The 24455-nt window shown below is 37.5% G+C and overlaps 2 protein-coding genes across 9 annotated transcripts in view; one reads left to right on the top strand and one right to left on the bottom strand.

The window, feature by feature from the left end:
* Positions 1-9216, top strand: part of LOC310723627 (phospholipase D1) — a 30096-nt gene extending 20880 nt beyond the window's left edge. For 2 of the 3 annotated variants that reach the window (XM_083536952.1, XM_083536951.1), the window contains exons 19-27: positions 168-281; positions 420-530; positions 770-855; positions 976-1089; positions 1296-1345; positions 4827-4961; positions 5648-5801; positions 5937-6054; positions 8462-9216. In XM_083536952.1, coding sequence (XP_083393078.1) covers positions 168-281; positions 420-530; positions 770-855; positions 976-1089; positions 1296-1345; positions 4827-4961; positions 5648-5801; positions 5937-6054; positions 8462-8686 — 1107 coding nt within the window. In that variant the 3' untranslated portion in view covers positions 8687-9216. The remainder of the gene's footprint in view (positions 1-167; positions 282-419; positions 531-769; positions 856-975; positions 1090-1295; positions 1346-4826; positions 4962-5647; positions 5802-5936; positions 6055-8461) is intronic. The other variant, XR_014532735.1, reaches the window with a different exon arrangement.
* Positions 9043-24455, bottom strand: part of nalcn (sodium leak channel, non-selective) — a 96488-nt gene continuing 81075 nt past the window's right edge. For 4 of the 6 annotated variants that reach the window (XM_083536880.1, XM_083536885.1, XM_083536883.1 and 1 more), the window contains 20 exons: positions 24139-24270; positions 22681-22848; positions 19944-20048; positions 19731-19837; positions 18824-18944; positions 18646-18744; positions 18449-18542; positions 16406-16512; positions 16250-16324; positions 16048-16167; positions 15875-15943; positions 15625-15773; positions 15374-15467; positions 15011-15143; positions 14478-14593; positions 13908-14065; positions 12849-12999; positions 12022-12171; positions 11808-11922; positions 9043-10231 (listed from right to left, as the gene is read on the bottom strand). In XM_083536880.1, the coding sequence (XP_083393006.1) occupies positions 10089-10231; positions 11808-11922; positions 12022-12171; positions 12849-12999; positions 13908-14065; positions 14478-14593; positions 15011-15143; positions 15374-15467; positions 15625-15773; positions 15875-15943; positions 16048-16167; positions 16250-16324; positions 16406-16512; positions 18449-18542; positions 18646-18744; positions 18824-18944; positions 19731-19837; positions 19944-20048; positions 22681-22848; positions 24139-24270 (2406 nt within the window). In that variant the 3' untranslated portion in view covers positions 9043-10088. The remainder of the gene's footprint in view (positions 10232-11807; positions 11923-12021; positions 12172-12848; positions 13000-13907; positions 14066-14477; positions 14594-15010; positions 15144-15373; positions 15468-15624; positions 15774-15874; positions 15944-16047; positions 16168-16249; positions 16325-16405; positions 16513-18448; positions 18543-18645; positions 18745-18823; positions 18945-19730; positions 19838-19943; positions 20049-22680; positions 22849-24138; positions 24271-24455) is intronic. The other 2 variants (XM_083536882.1, XM_083536884.1) reach the window with 1 other exon arrangement.

The raw sequence follows: 24455 nt of genomic DNA, 5'->3' as shown, positions 1-24455 counted from the left end.
GAAGGGAGTTCTCAGCCTCATGAGGTGCTCAGCCAGTGGGCTATGGTCCATGGTCAGCGTTGGACTATGCGGACGTGCTGGAGTAATTAGCGCTCTTTAAAGGTGTGATTGGAGATTCGACAAGTGACATTCTGTCTGATTTTAATCAGCTCTCCTTTATTTTCTAGCTGGTGAAGAAGCGGTCGGGGGCGACATGTTATCCCTGCCTCGTGCCCAAGTCTCTCTGCGAACCCAGCAAGCCACCCGAGCTGTGGAGTAAACACACGCAGACCAATGTACAGGTGAAGAGTGGCGGCATAAACAAAGAACTTTTATATTTAATCATGATCAAATCTGAAAATGTTGTTGAATGTGCAATAGAAATCTGCAATAAACAATTGCTTTTATATTTAATTCAAATTGTTTGGTTGAAATATCAGGTGTTGAGATCAGTGTGCCAGTGGTCCATCGGGACGAAGGTACATGAGGAGTCTATTCATCTGGCCTACATCTCAGCCATACAGAACAGCAAACACTTCATCTACATAGAGGTAGAATTCACTTTGAAAACTTAAAAATTACATTTAACTTCACAACATCAAACAACACAAATCGTGTCATTTATGTGCCCTTATCCAGAATGACTTTATCTCATTTATACACCTGAGCAGCTATAGGGTTAAGGGCGTAGCTCAGGGGTCCAGGAATGGCAGCTTGATGTGGGTCGGATTTGAACTCATGTCCATTGCTTTAACCACTAAACAACCTCCTTTCACTCTCTGTGCCTCAGAATCAGTTCTTCATAAGCTGTTCTGACAAGACCATCCACAACAGCATCGGGGACGCACTGACTGAAAGAATTCTTCGAGCATACAGGTGTGGACATACATTATGTTCCTGTCTCTGTCTCTGTGTCACTCACACACAACACACACCAGCACGATATGAGACACTGTTCAGACAGGTCAAGACGCTGATCATGTCTCTGTCCTGTAGAGAGAAGAAAAAGTTCCGGATGTACGTAGTGATGCCTCTGTTGCCCGGCTTTGAAGGTGACATCTCCTCTGGAGGGGGACAAGCCATCAAGGCAATCATGCACTTTAATTACAGGTAATCACTGACACATGCTTCATCTATAATCACCAAATTGCTTCAATTAAACGCTTCGAGGCAGACCGGACAATTATACACGGGTAATGACAAAACAACAGGTCTCATGCTATACAGAAGCCATTACAGGGCAAAGATGAAGGGAGGGAGGAGGGGGGTGTACTTGGGTCAGATTATAGTGCTATGTTATGTCTGTGTACTTTCAGGACCATGTGCAGAGGAGAGCACTCCATTATTGACAGACTCAAACGTGTGAGTAAGTAGAGCTCCTTTAGTTGTTTGCACCTCTCATTCTAGATTCATGACAGCTACCTTAGTCAGTGATAAACTTCAAAAAAACGATTTATTCGATGTCAATCAATTAATACTTAAGCTCTATTGTTAACTATACAATTCAGATTTAACAGTGTACATACTGAATTATAGAAACCGGTTAACAATTGCATTTAATGGAGCACTAGTGGATAATGAATATCAGAATCAGCTTTATTTCCAAGTATCATGGGTTGCATGCACAAGGAAATTGTCATGGTGTGCTCGTTCTATAAAAATATTAAAACTATTAAAAAAAATAGTAAAAATAAGATAATACAGTAATAAATAAAGACATGAATGGTAAAAAAGACAGGGTATGTACAAGTGTAAATGATAATATTTTTTTTCTCAAATAAGTCCAAGGTGCAGGGTTGCAATTTGATTGTCCTTGTTGATTGCTTTCATTTAACGCATATGACATGACATACATGATACAGCAGGTAAAATATTATTCCAGTGAAAGTAAAAGTGCTCTCTTAAAACTTTCACTTGAGTAAAAGAACAAGTATATTTGCCTTCAAATGCACTTAATTATCCAATTTATTATGGCTATAATGTTCCTATTATCATTTTTGTCACAAGACTCTTTCCTTAATCAACTCAGTTTATGTAAAATGACTCTGTTACTCTCAGCACAACAATCTCTTAATAAAATGATATTAATGAGTCAAACACATTGATATCTATAAAGATTATCATGATCCCAAAACCTGCTTTTTTTTTACTTTAAAAATCGAGCAAGTGAGGCCACGGGTGTTGTGGCAAGTTCGGGTCAGGAGTTTCTTCTATCCTTTATTATTCTCAAAATGTTCTGCTTGCTGTTGAACTGACGATAAACTGTATGTTGGTGATAAATAGATACCAAGCGGCAATCAAAACACATTCAAAACAGTGCACGTGCTCTACTCTGATTGGTGAATTGCTGTGTGTTTGACCAGTTAAGTTTTTATCCACTCATAAATAAAAATGACTGATTTTGCAAAATGTAGTTGAGTAAAAAGATTTTCTACTTGAAAGGTAGTGAAGTTAAAGTAAAAGTCTCTTCAAATGGAAATACTTCAGTAAAGTACAGATACGTGAAAAAGCTATTTAAGCTTAATAACAAATGACATTTATTTCCTTAATGTCCACCACTGAGTGTTTTTTTTTTTCTTCATGTTCTGTGGCCTTGACAATCACCAGAAATACACCCAATGTAAAATTGTCTATGTGTTAGAAACTGCCATCAGCTCAAAACCTAATATGAAGAATAGATTTTATAAGAATGGTCATCTTTCATGACACATTTACAGTTAGGTAAGTTAGTTAGTATAATACAGTTAGTATTTACACCCTTATGCAGAGTGATAAAAAAAAATGTGCTTTGAAGTCTAAATAAATAAATAAATGGTTCATATGTACACAGCTTAAAATGTCAGTCAATCCAAAAAGTTAAATAGTCAGAAATGGAGGTTTTTGTGCTGTTGGAAAAGTTTCAATAACCGCCAGAGACTCTGTTCAGACATCATGTGAAAGTTCGTTCCACCACCTACATCCCTAAAGAGTCTTACAGAATGTCTTCCTGAATGACTCATGTAGGGTCTGTGTGGAGGAGCGGTAAACTAAAGCTTTTCTAATTGGTTTGCTGAGAAACGTAATATAAACACAAAACAGAACACACAGAACATTGATCTTGCAATTTTTTAAAATAGGATTTTGATTATTACACTATTGTATGTACATTCTGAGTTGAAATCCAAAATTATTAACTGACTGATGACCTTAACCCATATCTGCATGATTTTATCTCTTCCACATAAGACAATTATGTGCCTATTTTATATATATATATATATATATATATATATATATATATATATATATATATATATATATATATATATATATATAGAGAGAGAGAGAGAGAGAGAGAGAGAGAGAGAGAGAGAGAGAGAGAGAAAGAGAGTACTGTAACTGATATATGTATATATATATATATATATATATATATATATATATATATATATATATATATATATATATATATATATATATATATAATATCAGTTACTGTACTCTCTAATTGGACTCTAATAGTAAGGAAAAAATCACTACTGACCCTTCACACCCTGTACACAACCTCTTTCAACTCCTTCCTTCTGGTAGGTGCTACAGAACGTTGTTCACCAAAACTACCAGGCACCAGAAGAGTTTCCTTCCTCAGGCAATCATTAACAACTGACCTTCATTATATGCCCTGCTTCATATCTATAAGTACTGCATTATCAGACCAGTCAGTCATCACTTCATCCCCATATGTTACACACACTATTGCTGCTGCACTGTATATTGTTTACAAAGTTCTAAAGTACCTATTTATGATATGTGACGCACAATGCTGTTATTTGTACTACCATGCACTCTCACACTTTATGTACATTACTGATCTGTCATATACTCTGTATATTGTGTTCTCTGTAATACTCGTATAGTCTATATTGTCTCGTATAGTCTGCTTTGTCGTGTCTAAGCTAAATGTAAAGTGATATTTATTACAAATTCCAAATCCTTGATTCTGATATATATATACACACACACACACACACACACACACACACACACACACACACGCATTAGGGATGTAACGGTACACGTATTCATACAGGATTTTTCCGTGCAGAGTTTTCCTTTTTACATGAAGCACAACAGTTGAAATCTGAATTTCTCAGGAAAGTATTAAGTGGCAGGCTGCAATTTGGTTTAGTCTCTGCCTCGCACTTTGCCATTTTTTTAAAATCATTATTTTAAAACATTATTTAAAAATTTTTAAAAAGGAAAATAGGAAAAAATGAGAGAAACTGCATTTAGTTCTGAGAAAAAAAATTACAAGTCACTCTCCTGGAAAAAACTACACAGCAGTGGGCCTAAAGCGGCCTCTATAAAGTCACAGCATGGCTACAGTAGAAATAAAATAGGATGCATTGATAGCACATAATCTGCAGGTATTGTAAATATTTTCCCAAAATATAGGCGAGGTAAATTAAATGTTTTCTTGTAGAAATAACAGAAATTCTTCACAGTATGGGACAATCTGCTGCAGTTTAAAAGCAAGGGCTGCTTACACCAAATATTGATTTCTTTATTTTTTTTTATGTTTACTACTGCTTCTTATACTATTCTTCTCACTTATATGCTTGTAAATATTAAGTTAAAAAACGCTTTCACCTTGTTAAATTACTTTACATACTGTAAACTTTTGCCCATGTACATAAAATCCTTTATACTACAGCATCCATATTAATTAGTTTAAAGAAATCATTCATAGTGGATTGGACTTAGTGAAAATGTTTAATATATACTGTATATATTGTATATGCTGTATATAATGTGTGTGTGTGTGTGTGTGTGTGTGTGTGTGTGTGTGTGTGTGTGTGCACGCACAGTGGCAGACTGTTGGATCAACTACGTCTCTTTCTGTGGTTTACGCACTCATGCGGATCTGGATGGCCGTCTGGTTACTGAGCTTATTTATGTGCACAGCAAGCTCATGATCGTGGATGACCGCACTGTCATCATCGGTGAATCACACTGCTCTTTTAAAATGCACATGCACATCAACACACAGGTTCACATACACTGATCAGGCATAACATTATGACCACTTGCCTAATAAATTTAAATTCAAATATATTTTGTTCAAATAATTCAAATTATATTGTGTTGGTCCCATTTTGCTGCTTAAAGAGTCCTGACCTATCGAGCATTGACAGCATTAACTTCTCTAGCAGTTTGAGCTACAGGAGCTCGTCTGGTGAACCGAGTATTGGCTGCCCATGACCCTGTCGCCGGTTCAACATTATTCCTTCCTTGGACCACTTTTGATAGACACTGACCACTGCAGACCGGGAACATCCCACAAGAGCTGCAGATTTGGAGATGCTCTGACCCAGTCGTCTACCCATCAGAATTTGGCCCTTTTCAAACTCACTCAAATCCTCACGCTTGGTCATTTTTCCTGCTTCTAACACATCAACTTTGAGGACAAAATGTTCACCTGCTGCCTAATAATATCACTCCCACAAACAGGTGCCATGATCAGTGTTTTACTGCAGAGCTTGGCTATTAAGCACCGACCAGAATTTGCAGGAAGGCCACTAGATGGCAGCAGAGTCAAAGAGATCATTTATGCACGTTCTGTATCTTCAGCCAGTTACTAGGCTGATTCTTTGTCCTCATTAAAAGACAAAAAATAATTTTTGTGCAGGTTCAGCTAATATCAATGACAGGAGCATGCTGGGGAAGAGAGACAGTGAGATGGCTGTAGTGGTGGAGGACACTGAGATCCAGGACTCACTTATGGATGGAGAAAGCTACCAGGCTGGCAAGTTTGCCCTGTCTCTACGCATGGAGTGCTTCAGGTGGGCTAATCTCACTCCATAACTGCATTTAAACATTATTTAACATGAGAAAACTATGACTGTTGGTTTGGATAAGAATAGATAATGAGATTCTGCTTAATGCTGATGTTATATGAGTTTGTGTGTATTTGGTAGGGTTGTGCTTGGGCTACTGGGAGACTACAGCATTGACATCAGTGATCCTATAAGTGACAGGTTCTATAAGGAAGTCTGGATGTCCACTGCAGCCAAAAACGCAAGTGTTTATGACAAGGTAAATAACAGTGTCTATAATAATTAGGTCCTTGTTAGAACAGGCCCACTTTCAATAAGGTCAAATCAGTTTATCAATCAAGACATAAATTCTTGTACTTAAAAGGCTGCTTCGCAATGCCACCTGTTTGACCCAGTGCTCAAATCAGGATAGTTTATGCTACATTTAGAATTGTTTTAATATTTTAATAATCTTGGCGACATCATCTTTTTTGCAGTATGTCCCTGACCCACACATGTTCTTTAAGGGCCAAACGTTGAGTCGTCACACACTGGTTCAGGATTTGTTGCCCTCCAATATCCAATCCACAATCTTTTTTGCTAGATATGGATCGGGGTATTGGATCAGTGCCATCACTATCTGTAAACATTCCTCTGTCTCCTCCAAGTGTCTCCTTGTGCAGCAAGTAAACATATCTTGGCCCCTACTCTCACCATTTAAATGATCCATTAATTTGTTATGTTTAAATCTATATACACCACGACTGGCCAAAAAAAGGTTGCGGTTCACTTATTATATGTTTCCGGCGAGAATTCTTTAAAGTCAAACTAATACAGTGTGTAGCTTCTCATTTCTTGAACAAACATGTAGTGGTGGATGAAATACTGTACACAAACCATGCAGGAGATACAGTAGTTAAATTATTACTCCAGTAAAAGTAAAAATGCTCCCTAAAAACTTTCACTTGAGTAAAAGTACAAACGTATTTGCATTCAAATGTACTTAAATATCCAAAGTACTATGATTTATTATGGCTATAATGTTCCTATTATAATCTTTGTCACAAGACTCTTTGCTTAATCAACTCAGTTTATGTACAATTACTCTGTTACTCTCAGCACAACAATCTATTAATAAAATGATATTAATGAGTCAAACACTGATTAATATCTATTAAAATTATCATGAGCCCAAAACTTGCTTTTTTTTTTTAACTTAAAAAATCGAGCAAATAAGGCCACGGGTGTTGTGGCAAGTTCGAGTCAGGAGTTTCTTCCATCATTTATTATTCTCAAAATGTTCTGCTTGCTGTTGAACTGAGGATGAACTGTATGTTGGTGATAAATAGATACCAAGTTTAAAACAGAGCACAAGCTCTACCCTGATTGGTGTCTTGCTGTGTGATTGACCGGTTAAGTTTTTATGCTCATAAATAAAAAGGAACGACTGATTTCTCGAAATGTAGTTGAGTAAAAAGTAAGATACTTGACATTGAAATGTAGTGAAGTTCAAGTAAAAATCTCCCCAAATGGAAATCCTTCAGTAAAGGTCAGACGTGAAAAAGCTACTTAAGTACAATAACGGATTACATTTATTTTGTTACTGTCCACCACTGCAACCTTGTTATATCAAGTAGTCATGGAAAAGATGTTCCTGTGTTTCAGAAAGGGGAAATTATTGGCCTGATTCAAGCTAAGAAAACAACTAAGGAGATTTTTACTGGAATGGGGTTAAAAAAACTTTGTTATGCATTATTAAAAGCTGATAGAATTGAGGTCCACTTTGCTAAATAAATAAAAAAAAAAAATTTCGACAATGTGATGAGAACATACAGGATTGGGGCTGAACATCTGTATTTAGGAAAAAACAATGTCAAATATGCCAGGGAGTTTAAGGATTAGCCTGTGGAGAAAAGGAAAAGGTCATGTTGTCTGATGAGTTCAGATTGACCCTGTTCCAAAAAGGAAAGCCCATCAAGTGAAACATCCATCATGCATGGTACCTACTCTTCAAGTCTTGGGAGGCCTTGTTTTGATTTGGGGATTGCTTTAATTGGTCAGGTTCTTGGCTGTTGCTACATTATGTGGCAGCAAAATGAAATCAGCTGAGGACCTGTATATACTAATTTTTTCTTCCCAGATGACAGACATATTCCAGGATGCCAAGATACATCAGGCTCAGATTGTGAAAGAATAGTTCAGGGAGGGTGAGGAAACCATTTTCACACATAAATTGGCCACTAGAGAGTCCTGACCCTAATCCCATTATAAGTGTTTGGGATGTGCTGGAGAAAGCTTTACAAGGTGGCTAGAGTCTCCCATCCTCAATAAAAGATTGCAGCCAAAAACAATGCAATGTTGTGAAATTGTATAAAGTTGACGCCAAAAAATCCCACGATAAACGCAGGCTGTAAATGTTGTGCACCAAAATTTTAGAGAGACTTTTTGGCTAAGCAGTGTATTTAATATTAGACTTGAGCATCCACATTTTGTTTACATTATAAAACAAAAAACGTCCGATCGCGACAGATTTCCAGCACACACCTTTGTTTTCATCAAACAGGTTTTATGTCTAAAATCTGAATACTGATACACAATTTCTAGTTCTCATTATGCTATAAATATGGCTCTGTACTAATAATGTGTGGTGAGTTACATTAAAGATTGTGGGAACGTTGTGTGAGCAGGTATTCCGGTGCTTACCCACGGACGCAGTGCTGAATTATAAGATCCTGAAGGAATACACATCTCGCCCCTGCATGGCCACTGAAGACCCCGTCCTGGCCTGCACTGAACTCAGGAAAACCCGTGGCTTCCTGGTCCAGTTCCCATTTTATTTCTTGTCTGAGGAAAACCTTTTCCCTTCCTTAAACTCTAAAGAAGGCATCATGCCCGTGGAGCTGTGGACTTAGCTCTGTGGCAAATCAATTCATTTTTCAAGAGTTCCATAAAGCATAAAGAACTCTGCTGAACTAACAAAGCTTAATGGTCAGTGGAAGCGACACACACACTTGCTCTCGACGAATATTTTGCTTTTTTGGTGGAAAAATCCCCACACAGAACAGAACTTTACGCTACCTCTGTAAGAAAGACTTATCTATAAACGTTATTTTGAACAGAGGTCAAAGGACTTCCATGCATTTTGCCAAACTATTACATCACCACGTTATTGAAAACACGCAGCCACATGCTGAGTATGAATAACAATGTTTTAACCTTAAAATCCGAGCAATTATGAAAGAGAGAAAGAAAGCGCTGCTGAACACTGTATTATTAACAAGCTTTATTATTTATCATTTAAAATCAGAGTATATCTATAAACTGCTTTTTTTTTTTTTTACAAAATAGATTTATGATATGCTTATTGTATATATTAAATAACTGAATATTATTTTGTATAATACTATTATTCATAAAAATTTTGCACAGTTAACGAAACACACAGACGTACATTCACTGTCTTGTTTGCAGTTGGATGAGCGTTAATCGCTGTAACACAATGCCAGGTACACATATTACAGACTTTCAGAACTCCAGCAACTTGTGAATAACCTTGGTGATTACTGAAAAGAAGACAAACATCGGCACAAAGACAAACAAAACAAAGACAGAAATACGCTGTATGGCTTTCCTGTCAGTTAAGTGTAGTGTAGACGTACAAGAACACAGATTGGCACTAAAACTCTTTTGCCGTAACCTTTCCATTTGGGTCTCAAATTCACGATTCAGTTACATTTCCTGAGGGCTCACACCATCTACTCTTTGTGTGGCTACATTACTTACGCTAAAGCTAACGGAGATTTTCCTCCAGCAGCTGTAGGTTTTCAGATGCCGCAAAAGCGAAAACGGCTTGCTCAATAGAAAAGACCCATCAGGCATTAAACCATGATGAGTATAGTTCGATGAACATTTCATTTAGCATTAATGGTGATGAATTCATAATACATAAAGGTGAATGGGTCTTTTATAAGCTGCTATTAAGCCACAAATAGAAGCAATCACTTAAAATGGCTTTGAAACCAATAGGTTAAGGGGGAGCCAATTATGGGGAGAAGAAGGAAAGAAGGGAAAAGAAGGAAGAATTATCACCTTGAATGGAAAATAGATTTCTTTGCACATTTGCATACTTAAAACAGTGCATAATATTACCATGTTTATAATGCATATATCTTCACCCTCTGTAGCAATCACTTTGTTCAACAGGCCAGAGCCTTTGTTGGATATTACTTTAGCAAGGAGCTGAAATTGGGGGAAAGAATTCTTTGACAGCATATTTTCAGGTGCTTGAGTGTGTCTGTTCGAACCAGTGGTGCCTCAAATATCAATGAGGTCATCGCCGCTCTCGTCGCTCTCCACGGTCAACTGGCGAGTCCACCACTTTTTAACCTCGGACCCTGAGGAAGCCTCGTCGTTTACTGGGTTCATCTTGCACACCATGGATTTCACACTGGTGCGTCCTAAAGGAGACAGCAAGCACATGATTAAGACAGCAAAGACTTGCAGAGAAATATATCAACCCAAAGACGACATTTTCAGTCTAATCATACGCTCCATTTGGGAGGAAGCAAGTGTATTTTTTATTTTAATCATTTGTGATAGAATTGTAAAGAATTACATTCATTAGATTTTTCTCCCTTTAAGCATTAAACACTCCAGAAGGTTGAGCTCATTATCAGGAACAAATATAAACAAATATAACTGTCATAAATGTAAACTGTTAAGCTTAAGGGCACCAAAATCATTTATTTAAATGGCTTATGTGTTTTATAAATATTTTGCATAAGTTGCATAGGAGCTGGGCTACAAGGTAGATACTATAAGTACACTTACATTTTCTATGGTTTGATGACACATTTTTGCACATACAATATTACAGTATCTACATTGAACAAAATCCTCATTTGCATTAAAATGAATATAGATCCCCATACTAAATAGATCTTCTTATTTATGAAGCCCATATTCTATAGACCAGGGGTGTCAAACTCAGGCCCCATTGGCCAAATCCGGCCCGACGTACAATTATATCCGGCCCACGATATGATTTAATAAACATCTATTATTATTGTTATTAATTGCCCGGCGATATGAAGCGCTTATAACACAAACTACAGATCCCATAATGCAGTGCTTCGGCTGCTTTCCCGAACGCTAAGCTACCTGGGAACATTCCAGCGTCAATCAAGTCGAGCTTCTGTTGATGTATTTAACCCTATTGTACAGTAATTGTGAAGCCCCTCACAATGGGAAAGAGAAAAGTTGATTTGAAAACAGAGCCTTTTAAATCCGATGGGATTCTGAGTATATGTTTACTGACACTGGCGGTAAACACGTGTGTCTTATTTTGGAGCGAATGTGGCTGTAATTACGGAATTGAATATAAGACGGAACTACGAGATAAAACATCAGGATCAGCTGAAAAACCTGAATGCAGAGTAGAAGATACAGAAAGAAGAAGAGTTAAAGAAGAATCTGACATTATAGCAGAGCAAAATCACAAAGTGAAGCTGGTGTGAAAACAGAGGAGAACTCAGAGGCACACCAGCCGGTTATTTACTGAGGGAGAGTTTCTGAAGGGCTGCATTATAAAGGTTTGAGACGTCTGGTGTTTGACTGGAAAATATTTAAAGTTATTTAAAGTTTTAGTTTATTTTTTATAAAATGGCATAAGAGCAAATAAATCTGTTTTAATTTGTTGTTATTTTACTTATTTTACTTCTTCTTCAAAAGATACATGCTTTTTACTAGTACCTAAAATACAGAATTGGACCCTAAACCCTTAATTGTAAGTGAAATGGTTTTAATTCTGGATTTGCATCATATGTGCACGTTTAAATGTTATACAGAGTTCAATAAACACCTTTTTCCAGGTAAATTTACATTTTTCATATAAGTAAAAAAATTACAGTACTTGCTTCTGGGAATCAAGTATAAAATAACAATGCTTTAAATATAGATAACTACCTACATGCATGATAATGAATGTGTACACCAGTGAGAGTGAATGATGCATCCTTGGTGTCTGGTGCTCACCTGTGGGCAGTCTCCACTGGCCCAGCTTCCTCTGGGGCCGATCTGCAGAGTCTTGCCTGTAGCTGCTGCGGTCTGACAGAGTGGGGCTCAATAGAGTCTGCAAGCCACTGTTCTGCTGGGATATGGCACCAATAGAAGCCATTAAATTGTATACTCAATGCTTCATAGAGCAGTATGTGTGGTTTGCATGTACGTGTAAGGGAAAGGTGAGTACCTCAGGCTGTGTGGGGTTGTCCTGGTTGTTGGCGTTGGCTTCATCACTGGGCACAGTAGTTTCAATGCTGGGTGGGTTGAGCAGGCGGCGTAGGTCCTGCTTCTGACTCTCACGCAGACTCAGAATGATGCTGCATGACTGCTGCTGCTTCTAAAAGATGAAAATGAGAACAGTGTGATACACAGCATTAGCATGAATTTACATATTATAATAGACTTTCCATAACCTGATTTGTGCAAAAACATTCTGCCTTATTATGGTTCAATCCTTTTTGTATTTCCTTCATGGTCATGGACAACAAAGGCATTTTACATGTATGCAGCCTTGTATTTATAACCCATAATAAAATAGGGATCCTATAAGCAACAGGGAACAGTACAGTTTCTAAACTAGGACTATAGGAGTATATTGGATATATAATAATATATAGAAGTATATTGTTCTTTTACTATGTCACCCTAGGTTTTATGCTTAAATGGCTATCATTGGCTATCATTGTGTTACACAAGTGCATAGATATGGTTTGCATATCTATGGTTTGTAGATCTTGAGTGGCCTGCAATAGAGCACTGACTTCAACCCTATTTAACAGCAAATGTGAAATAGGAAGTTCAAAAAGCGCATATGACTCTTTTAGTCCACAAACCTTTCTTTATATAGTGTATGCAAAAAGTGATTTCAGAGTAATTGCAAGCTTGCCATGGAGATATTAGACCTAATAGGTGTTTCATTCATGAAATCAATTAAAACCTCTAAAGAAAGCTCACTGTTTAAAGCTCAAGTCACCAAATCCTTTGTTCGACAGAAAATTGTGTGGTTCGACTTACGGCTCGGATGCGTTTAAGGCACTTCTTCAGCCACATGCGGATGGTCTGCTTGGCAACCTCCTCCTCAATAGTATACTCTAGCTGCTCTCTTGCCAGCAACTCTTCCAGCTGCAGACTCTTCCTGATGTCCACAGAGCGGTAGGACAGCATGCTGATAGAAACACACACATTTTAAACTAATCTTTTCTCCAAATGCAAATCTTTACAACAGTATTTTTTTTAACATACAATTCTTAATTATTAAGCTGTTGAAATATGCAATGTCCACTGAAAAGACTGATCATAATCATGCTTTCTGCTCTTAAAAAACAAACAAACAAACAAACAAAAAGATTAAAGTGTACTAGGTGGAATTATAAGACGATGTGGTGTATATAATTATGCTATAAATGTTCTAATAGTGATAATAAGTAATACAATTAATTAATAAAAAATGAGTAACAAATCAACAAATGATTAAAAGGCAATTAAAATGTGCTTAAAATAAAATCCCCTTTATTTCCATCCTGCGCCTAAGAAGTCAGTATAATTTTGTAAAAAAAAAAAAAAGAAAAGTTAAAGGTACACACACACAATTTAATTGGTGTTTATATATATATTTAGTGTGACTTTTTAGTGAAATAGGACCTAATTTGGTAAATGGTTCATGTTAATTCCTTCATATTATTTCCTCCTTATTTTCCCTTCTCTTTGTTTCCTTGAGTCATTAAAGCAAAGAGCAAATAAGCAAAAAATATATAAAGAAATAGGCTAGGCAAGAAATAAAGGAAAGCGTGAAGAGCATTCATGTTTCCTTCACGTTCTACAAGTAATCTAATAATATAGTCTATACACGTAAGAAAAGAAATTGTACTGGACATAAATTCAAATTTAAGTAGTTAATAGGACATGAATAGCAATGAATTGGATATGAGGTTTAAACAGAAGCAATGAACCAGTGAGTTGTTGAAGTTTAACTAGACAAGATTTTTATGCTTTGAGATTCAATTAAAGCATGTTTCGATTAAATAGAAATAAAACCCACTGGCTTCTAAATGGGGCCGTATGGCACATGCCTACCTCAGTACATCATGGAAAGTGACGTCTCCGCCACTGTGCAGTCGTTCCATCTCGTAGCACATGTGCTTGAATAGCAGCTTGTCTTTGTCCAAGTCCACCTCGAGTCGGCCCCTGAGCAGTCGCAGAAGAAACTTCACTCTCGAGGTAGGGATCACACCCTGGTCAACAGAGTAGCACTACAATTTTACATCAATTCTCAAGTTGCTCCGTTTCAAACAAACCCTTTTAAACTTATTATAAGTTATTATTATAACCCTCCTATTTAGCTGATGGGGTTTATGTACAGTTTGCTCTTTCAGCTTTACTGAAAAACAGTAGGTTTATTTATTAACGGTCATCTTATTTACTAATTATAAACCTGTCCTATAGCAGTGTTCATCAACACGTTTTTCACTCCTGCAAGCTGATGAAGATGTCCGCTCCTCCTCTACCTTTCTGTGACATACGGTTAGCACTGCCATTATTCTAAAGATGAACATATCAGTGTCATTTGCGGGGTCGGTCTAAGAGGTTGCATGCGCTGACATTAACACATCACACCTCAGATCGATGAAAACATCCCCTGCCTACCTCCCGCTTGTCATCCACCATGTTCCAAATGATCTGAAAGTGCCGCAGGTCATTGTAGCTCAGCAGCTGATCCTCCTCCGTGGAATAGAACAAGGAAAAGTTCTCCACAATGATAGCTATGAAAAGTAAAAATAAAGACAGTAAGTTTTTGAAGAGTTCTCTCTCATCTTTCTCTGCATTCACAGCAATAGGGGAAGGTGTGGGTACTGCAGAAAATAGCACACAGACATGACTCATCCTCCTAAGAGGGCAGACACAAAAGGCTGGCCCGGAACCAAATTTACTCAGAAACTCATTCACATTCTGCTGGGATATCCTCCCGGTAGCAATGTGTAATATTCTCTAATACCAAGGATGATTCTATCACTAAAATAATGAAACTTAATCACTTCAAGGAGAAAAGGTGCTAATAATACTTCCTAGCTGTCAGGGAGAGACTGAGGCGTGTTATTGTATTTCATTAGCTAGCTTGGCTAATGCCAGACGAAGAAGGAAATGAGACAGGAAATTGATTTAGGGGAAATGGAGCGTACCGACGAGCAGGTTCAGCATGATGTACGCGATGATGACGTAGAAAGAGCAGAAGTAGATAAGGGCGCCGGCGTAATTGCCACAGTCCGTCTCCCAGTAGCGGTGCTTGTCCGGTGTGCAAAACGGAGGCTGTACCTGGAAGTTCAGGAAACACACACTTAACACAGGGAACCCAGAAAGCAAGACAGGAACCAACCTTTGAGAGTCATATTATAATTGGTAACCATTAAAAATGTCAGTGACTGCTGTCAGGTTTTCTCTGGAAGTTATGTGATAAATTATATGCATTATCAACTCTCCGGTGTTCTCCAGAGGCTGGGAATCTCAAGAGTGAGCACACAGAGATAACTGTTGTGTTGGCTTACCATGCAGTCATGCATAATCTTATTCCAGTCTTCACCTGTGACGATGCGGAACAGCACCGTGATGGCCTTCCCTGCTGTGGAGAAATTTGCGTGCCTGACAGAGTGAAAGAAAAAGAAAAAAAAAAAGCATCATACTCATATTCGATAAAAACAGGGAAAAAGGACTCCCACTTGTTGAAACACAAGTGTTCGAGTGTTACAAATCTCACAGAAACCATGCTGACCCTGTCTAATCATCCTCTCCTCAGTACCTGTTAATGTTCTCTCCGTATTTGACGGTGCCAAAGAGCACCACTCCGGCAAAGGCGTAACATAGGAGCAGCAAGAACATGCCCACTATGATGAAGAAGCTTTTGTACATGCTCACCACCACTGTCAGCAGAAGCATCTTCAAAGTCACCTACACGTGCATACACAATTTGTTTTAAACGGTTAAAACATTATATCACAATTTTAATAGCTTTCATGGAAGATAATTTAGCAAAAAAAAAATTTACTCACGTGTTTTCCACATATGGTAAAAAACCTTAGCACTATCACACAAGTGCCCATCATGTAGGTGTAGGCATTCTGAGAGAGCAGATAACACAGATGCAATGTTCTTAGAGAAAAACAAAATCGGTTTTATTCAAATTTTAAAATCATTAGCTTGTATGAACTCCTTTTTTTTTTACCAATAAAGAAAAGTGCAGAATGATCCATATGAGGCCGAGCGACGTGACCAGTAGATCGTATCGGTTCCTCCTGCTCTGCCAGTAACCAGCCGGTGACATGGCTATCAGCTTCATGGTAACCTGTTAGCACATTATAAAGCATTTGTGTACTGCGGCTACACCTATTTCAATTACTGTTTTATTATCCGAAAGTAAAATCTACCTCCAGGACGAAGATGAGCGTGAAAATGACAGACATGGTTGCCAGGGGAACCGTCACTGGGTCATCAACATCCCACTGAAATGTACATCAGAACCATGACACTGAATATCTTAAGTGAGCTGAAGTTTGGTAATGAGTCAGCAGACAATCTCTCACCTTCACAGACAGTAGAACAGACTGGGCTAACACTAGCACTGCTATGCTTCGTTTGAAGAAAGGGTGTTGTGTGATGTCATACATTTTGGCACGGAAACCACCATTTTCTACAAAATGAAAAACAAAAGAAGAGAAGACTGAAAATATCTGCACTTATATGGAGATGTCTAAGCATATACACATATAAAAGCAAATGATACAGGGAAGGGAATGTTCTTCTCACAATCGAGTCGGAAAAGTAGAAAAGTTTGAACCGAAGGAAAGTTGCACATATTCAGTTATGGGTTATGCATGAGTGGATTTTATGAGCTTCTTATTCAGAGTATGCAAATTGCCATATACTATTTCTCTTAACTGGCAAGAAATGGGATTTTAGCAATTATGCATTTGCCTTTAAACTTTACAAATTTTTTAAAATGTGCAATAAATTCGAAAGACAACTAGAAATAAATGACTAATATTATGGCTTTAAATGAGAAGGTGTCAAGTATATGGCAGCTTAGAAAATAGCACTTGATTCAGAAAATTATTTTGAAATATATTTGTTTTATATTACGCCCCAACTTTATGAAGTCATTAGATACTAAATCAAGTTCAAGAAAACAATGTGTGATACAGTATAAGCAATTAAAAAAGAATTGATTTTATATTGATTATATTGATACAATACAGTATATGTGCAGAAGGTTTTGGACACCTTAACATTATATTCTCGTGTCCTTTTTTAAACATTCCACATTTAGTCAATGTTTGCTGTTATAATAATCTCCACGCTTCTGGGAAGGTGATCCACTAGATTTTGGAGTGTGCTTGTGGAGATCTGTGTTTGTTCAGCCATGAGGGCTTTAGTAAACTTAGTGCGATGCTGGGGTACAATCAGTGTTTCTATTCCCCAAAGGTCTTCATTTGGGTTGAGGTCAGAGCCCTATAGCAGGCCAATCAAGATCTTCCACTACACACTTTGTGCACAGGGGCACTGTCATGCTAGGACAGGTTTGGGTCTCCAAAATTTGTGAATACCTTCACTATTATACACTATTATATTGTCAGGCTAACAAATGAAATATTTTATGTCTTGGCTACAAGAAACTTTTACAACCAGCTTATTCCATAAGTTCACATTTGTATTGAAATGTACTGTCATTTGTTACACCCTCAATACATTTTGAAATATGAGGTATAGAGAATTCATCATAAGTCACTAGGTAAATAAGCTATACACGCAATGTGCACAGACCTTGAACAGAGAATTGCTAAAGTTAATTATTTTATTTATATTTTTTATAACGGTAGTTATTACCATAAGTCACGGTGGGCAGGCTAACTTACCCTGAGAAGAATACATTCGAATGGTGGTGATGTATTAAGTGTCTGCTACACTGCTATGTCTATGTAAAAAATGACTTACTGTCCAAGATGTCCTTTAAGTAACAGATAAGTCATGGGGTTGGCAGGAAAACCAACCTCTTGCAATAAAGAAAATAAAAAACACTATTAGTGGCAACTTTTAAAGGTTTGCTTCGTGTTGTATCGTTATTTTGTTGTTTGTAGACACAGTTGTCTATTTATGCTGGTTTACCATGTCAACATCTCCAGCTTATTTGATCATGCTGACTTCAGTCAAAACTCAATACTTAACCATGCACCGCTGTGCAGAGGCTTCGCTGAGTGCATTTAAATAACAGCGAGCCTGCAAACAGCTCCCCTATCAATCAGCCCGCACAGTGTGTGGAGACTCGGCGGGATTTGCTCACTCGATGCTATAAAGTACACTGGGCCCATGGGCTTGCATGGTGCAAACATCTGAATCATCTACGCTGAAGGTAAATTGGGTTTTTTTCCTTTTCATTTTGTAACTGTCTTGGGGTGCGCCTCAGGTAGGTGCAATGAATGCTCAACTTTATTCAGTGCCTGGAGTCTGAGGAGAGCTGATTAAGCACTCTAGCACTCGCAATGTGAGCCTGGGGATGACTCATTAGTGTTGAAAAGAGCAAGAGAGAGAGAATGAGAGAGAAAGAGAAAAAAAGAGAGGGAGGGAGAGACCTGGACGTGGTGGAAGGTGCAGTGGCTGAGCAATCTTTAGCCTGCTCTTCAAATCTTCCCATCTCCTCTGGTCCACTGTCAGCAGAGCTGTACCCTAAACAAATGCACAGAACAGAAATATATACAAAGACCACCTCCCCCCGCCGCTGTGTACATAATCTCGAACTAACAACCAGCAGGTCATGAACATAGCTTACCTTGTTTTCATTAAAGTTAGCTATCACAACCCCCACAAACAATGTCAGGCCAATCATACATCCCAGGAACACGAAAACATGGATGTAGATGCCATGGGTCTGTAATAAAGATAAGTACATCATCGCTATGTGTCTGCTTCAAGTTAGTTCAAGACTCAGTGTTCAGGTGGAAACCTACCGGATCTACTCTGTGTATGATCACATCTCTGACCTCCACCCAGCCCTTCAAAGACAAGACCTCAAAGAGAGCCAGCATGGCATTGCCAACATTGTCAAAGTTGAAATTGCGAGGATTTGCCCTGGAAACACACAATCAGAAAGATGAAACAAGCCAGAATCAAAATTTCGGAAAGATGAACTAAAATCGGGCTTTTTTCATTAGCCTGAAGACAAAACATTACTCGAAAAGCTTTCTGGATACCATCTCACAACTACTTATAATGAGCTTTTTTGTGGTGGATGTTTTAGCCAAGTGAAGTGACCTCTGGACGAAAAGCATATAGTCAACAAAAAAGATCAGGAGAAATGTTGGGAAATGAAACAAGAGCCTGAAGAAGAATGATTAATTATTCAAAATGATCAGCACTTTGAAATGTAATGAATAGCATCTTCCCAACTTTATTACTAAACAACATCACTGTGTTTGGTATAATGTTAAGTGCTGCAGAAATAAGTCTGCCATTTATATCATTATTGTTTAATGGTGTGACTCAAACCATTTAATTTGTATTTTGAATATATCTTACGCAATGTCACAGTCGGTGTAACCTTAAATCAGAATGACGAGTAAAATACCATTAGAAGATTAAAATTCCAAACATTAAAGAACATGTCGATGATGTACTAAGCTTTAAATTGACCACACCATAATTCATATACAGTATAATACAGAATCCATTACATGTGCGCTCAGCTGTCAGATCACTCACTGAGTCACCACAGATAAACTCCTAACTACACACACTATTCGAAATTCACCCATTGTGCAATCTGACCCTAAAAACCTGATTGCGCCATGGTTTCAAATAATATCTTCTTTAATAATACAGTATTAAGCAATATAAAATCATTCTCTTCGTCATTACCAAACTCTGGGAACCCAAAATCCGGGTTTCTTCTCTCCTGCTCTGAGCTTTAGGTTGAGGTTTTTCGAGATGCTCACATTGATTCGGAAAATCCCATGGCAGTCTTTCTGCAAGAGGTTACAACGTTAAGGAAAATATTTGAGTCCAAGACGGTGCATTGAAAAGAGGGGAATATAGTTATTTATTTATATAGAATAATGCATTCGCTCCTACCTCGTCGGTTATATGAGGATCGTTACATTTGGCAAGCTTCCCAGCGAAGAGCTGTACTCCGAAGCTTGCAAATACGAGCATTAATGTCAGGAGAAGGATAGACACCTGTATGAACAAATGAAAATTTCGGATGGTATTTCCAGAAAAATAGATGTACAGCTAACTGAATGCCAAGAAATTTAACAAGGTAGTCTGACTGAATAGCAGGTAACAACCTAAATAATAACATTGGCAATGGTCATTAATGTTGCATATGATCAAATATGATCGTTAAACAAGCATAAGTAAATCCTACTGGATCAACCTCACATGGGTTTGGATCCAAAAGCACAATTGAATGTAGAGCTGTATCGAAATTTTAGTAATTGAGTATTGTACCGATTATTCCGTATAAGTAATCGTATAAGAAGTACTTTTTATTTATTAAAGAGCAATACTAAATAAGCCTGGTCTCTTACAATGAACAAGTAAGTTGATTCCTTTTAAAAAAATTTACATATTTTATTACTGAAATTGCAAATATCTGTGAAAACTAAACCCATTTAGTGCATTTGATTGCCATATTACATCAAAATGCAAATACAAATGTATAAATAAAAAATGTTAAATAAAAATATAAAAATGATTTCAGATTACTAAAAGAAATAAAAAATAAAAATAAAATGCACTGTACGGTGTTTTCCGAGTTTATTTCTCGTAATTCTGATATTTGTTCTCGCAATTCTGACTTCATTCTTCGCTATTCTGACTTTTTTCTTGTAATTCTGTCTTCATTCCACACAATTCTGACTTTATTTCTCACAATTCTAAATGTATTTCTCACAATTCTGACTTCATTCGTCTTAAAACTTTCAAGACTTTATTTCTTGTAAACATTCAACATTTCTGAAGTTTGAAGCTGTAGGTGTATGAATGAGGCTCCTCTGCTTCACCTGTCTTGTTCCGTCTCCTCCAGAGCTGATTCTTAGACAGAGTTCTCTCCCAGGATCGGAGGCTTAGTTTAATACCATGCCATTTTACTACAGAGGTGGTGACGCTGCCCGATTGGCTAAAAAAAAAGTTGGAATTGCAAAAAATAAAGTCGCAATTGCGAGGAAAAAACCCCCCACAATTTTCAGGGAAAACTCTTAATTGCGAGAATTAAAACTCAGAATTGGGAAAAACAGTTGTTTTTTTTATGTGATGGAAACGGGCTTCTATATGAATCTTCTTTTTGGCCCTCGCTGTTTTCTCCCCGTTCCTCTATTTTTTTATTCTTAAGTGTTTACCTATCAAGAGCGCTCCAGAGTTTAGCGGGTGGTGCTTCAATAATAATGGTCCGCGGGGAAACACAATGCTCCATGTGTAGTTAAATGGATTAAACGAAGCATCGAGGGAAATAGTTTGAGGAAAGTACAAATTATATTTGTAGTAATTTTATAGTAAAAATTTGACAATAGGGTTAACTAGGATTAAATAGGGGCTTTTATGTACAAAACGTCCGCCTCTGGCATATGAACTACATGTCGTGGCTATTCATAGAAGCTTAACTTTTATTTAGGAGGTTTTCGGCGGCTGGTAAGTCCATAGTAAATTCATGGGGCTGGTAAATCCAAACTACATGCGATTGTATTAATTTTTGTAGTCAGTGTTTAATTTCGTACTGCCTTTTAGAAAAGTCTCTCCAACACCTTGGAGGATGCTGCACTCAGGTCTAATTAGCAAATAAACTTTCATTAACCTGAAATTAAGTTAAATCTCACTGTAATTAACAGATTTATTTATAATAACTGTAAAAATGAAATTTCTGTCTTTAAAAATCTTTCATGATTATCTATGAATTAAAAAAAAAAAAACAAGTGCAACTATCAGACTATTCCTTCTTCTGTTGGTTGATAATAGTTTTATTACGTGGACACCTTTATTCATCAACCGAAGACTCAGGCACCTCCAATAACTCAATCACTGAAACTTTTATTTTCAACTCCATATTTACTTGCTCAGGTTTGAAGTGTATGAGGATAATGTGTAATATATGCATGTGACAGATTGACTATATTGACAAAAGTTTGCAGACACCTGATCATAAGTATGGTGTATGCTTTTTGAGCATCTCATTCCACATTTAGACCCAATTTTCCTTCACTTATCTGGGAAGGTGTTCCACCAGATTTTGGAGTTTGCTTGTGGACATCAGCCATAAATGTGTTAGTAAAGTTAGGTATTAATGTAGGGTGAGGAGGTCTGGGGTGCAGTCAATGTTCCAATTAATCCCAAAGGTGTTCAGTAAGGTTGAGATCAGAGCTCAATAGCAGGCCACTCAAGATCTTACTGTCCAAATCATATAAACCATATCTTCATGGAGCTCGCTTTGTGCACAGAGGCATTGCCATGCTGGAACAGGTTTGTTTCTTTAAGTTCAATGCAAAATTGTATTATACCATCCAAAGACAGTCTATACAATTGTGTGCCTCCAGCTTTGTGGTAACAGTTTGGAGAAGAACCACATATAGCAGGAGCAGTCAGGTGTCCCAATACTTTTGTCCATATAGTGTAGGAGCTTGCAAAATTAGTTAGCGCATATAAATTCATTTGCACTCAAATCACCATTCTGATAAGGTTTAAATCAATAACAGTATACCTGGTAATGTATTGTAATAAAACTCAAATTATGTTACTGATGCGTATGCATTGGACCCAGATGCCAGTGACTGCATTATTTCGAATTTAGTAACGGTTTGTAGATAGCTGCACTCACCAAGAAGATTTCTTTGAATCCTTTAAGGACCTCGCGCACCACCTTCCTCATCTGAGGAACCAATTTGAAGATCCGCAGAGGACGCAGGCAGCGCAGCATCATCAGTAGCTGAGCACCTGATTCTGGAGGCACGTTGGTTGGCAGCCAGCACAGGAAGATCAGACTGACCTACAGAGAGAGACAAAAACAGCAAAGAAAGCAATAAACATTTAAAAAGTTTCCCAGTTATGTGAAATAAAGTCAAATAAATTGGTTAATTATTGCCCTAAAAAATAGTCTGCTGAAAAGTTAAAAAAGAATATAAACACATTAGTCTCTCATCCAGAGCATTTCTAAGTAAAGCTCTGATCAACTACACCTTTGCAAAAGTAAATAAATACTAATTACTGGTCTTACTTTCATCACAAGGTTATATAATTTTTATAAACGATATAGACAAAACTATTGGAACACCTGATTTTTAATGCAAATTGTAATGTTTTCCCAAACTGTTACCACAAAATTGAAGGTGCACAATTATATACAATGCTTTTAGATAGAAGAGCCTTTATTTGTCACATATACATTATAGCACAGCGAAATTTGTTCTTCGCAAATCCCAGCTAGCTCGAGTCAGAGCGCAGGGTCGGCAATGATATGGCGCCCCTGGAGCATACAGAGTGTTAAGAGCCTTGTTTAAGGGCCCAAAGGTGGCAGCTTGGGGATACCGGGGCTTGAACCCGTTACCTTCCGATCAGTAACCCAACACCTTAACAATTGAGCTACCACTCCCCCTTTTGGTTGTGGTAGCATTACATTTTCCCCTCACTTGAACTAGGAGATCCAAAACTATTAGAGCATGACAATGCCCCTGTGCCCAAAGCCAGGTCCATGAAGATATGTTTTAGATAGTTTGGAGTGAAAGATCTTGAGTGGCCTGCTATAGAGCTCTGACCTATTGACTTATTGAACAACTTTGTAATAAATTGGAACGCAGACTTACCCTACATCAGTACTTTGATAACTTCCCCTACATCAGCACCTGACTTTAATAACACTCTTGTGGATGAATGAGCACAAGTCTCCACAAGCCCACTACAAAATCTACTGGAACATCTTTATCGTTATTATAATGTGGAAAAGGATGTTTAAAAAGCACATACAAATCCTGTTGTAAAGTATCCACTTTTTATATATAATGTATAATTTAAAAGTTGATGACTGCACAAACACTGCAGTTCACTTATCTTAATGAATAGCATTGAATTAGACATATAAAACAAGTCATTTGTACTTAATTTTCATTCATAATTTATATTAGTGCATTTAATTAATATCATCTGTACAGTCATTACTGAACTGTCTTTAAGACATCGTTAAAGCTCCATCACATCAGGGAAGCCTCTAATCAGAGAGAACGCGAGCTTTCGCATGAATTATCAATAAGCTGTGGCAAAAGCCAGAGGAATGGATCCGTACTAAATAGATGAAAATGTCCATGACTCCACCGAAGTCTCGGATGACTGCAGTGGGGGTGAAGAAGAGACCGTCTGCCATGATTTTCAGGGTCAGCTCGATGCTCATGAAAATGACAAACACGTACTCGCCTATCTGTGGAGAGAAAAGAGAATATATCAATATTCGCTGAATAATAAATATCTAGCTGGTATAGCACTGAATACCATGCATAAAATAAATAAATAAATCTGCTAGCTTAAAAGGTCACCGTTAAAAGCTCTAGTATACGTAGATATATTGTGCTAAATGCAGCAGCTTTAGCACTGTCAAGAGGGTTA

This window comes from Silurus aristotelis (genome assembly GCF_946808225.1).
Source record: "Silurus aristotelis genome assembly, chromosome: 3".
Classification (NCBI taxonomy): domain Eukaryota; kingdom Metazoa; phylum Chordata; class Actinopteri; order Siluriformes; family Siluridae; genus Silurus; species Silurus aristotelis.
The sequence above is the reverse complement of the archived record's forward strand: the minus strand, read 5'-3'. Positions and strand labels throughout refer to the sequence as shown.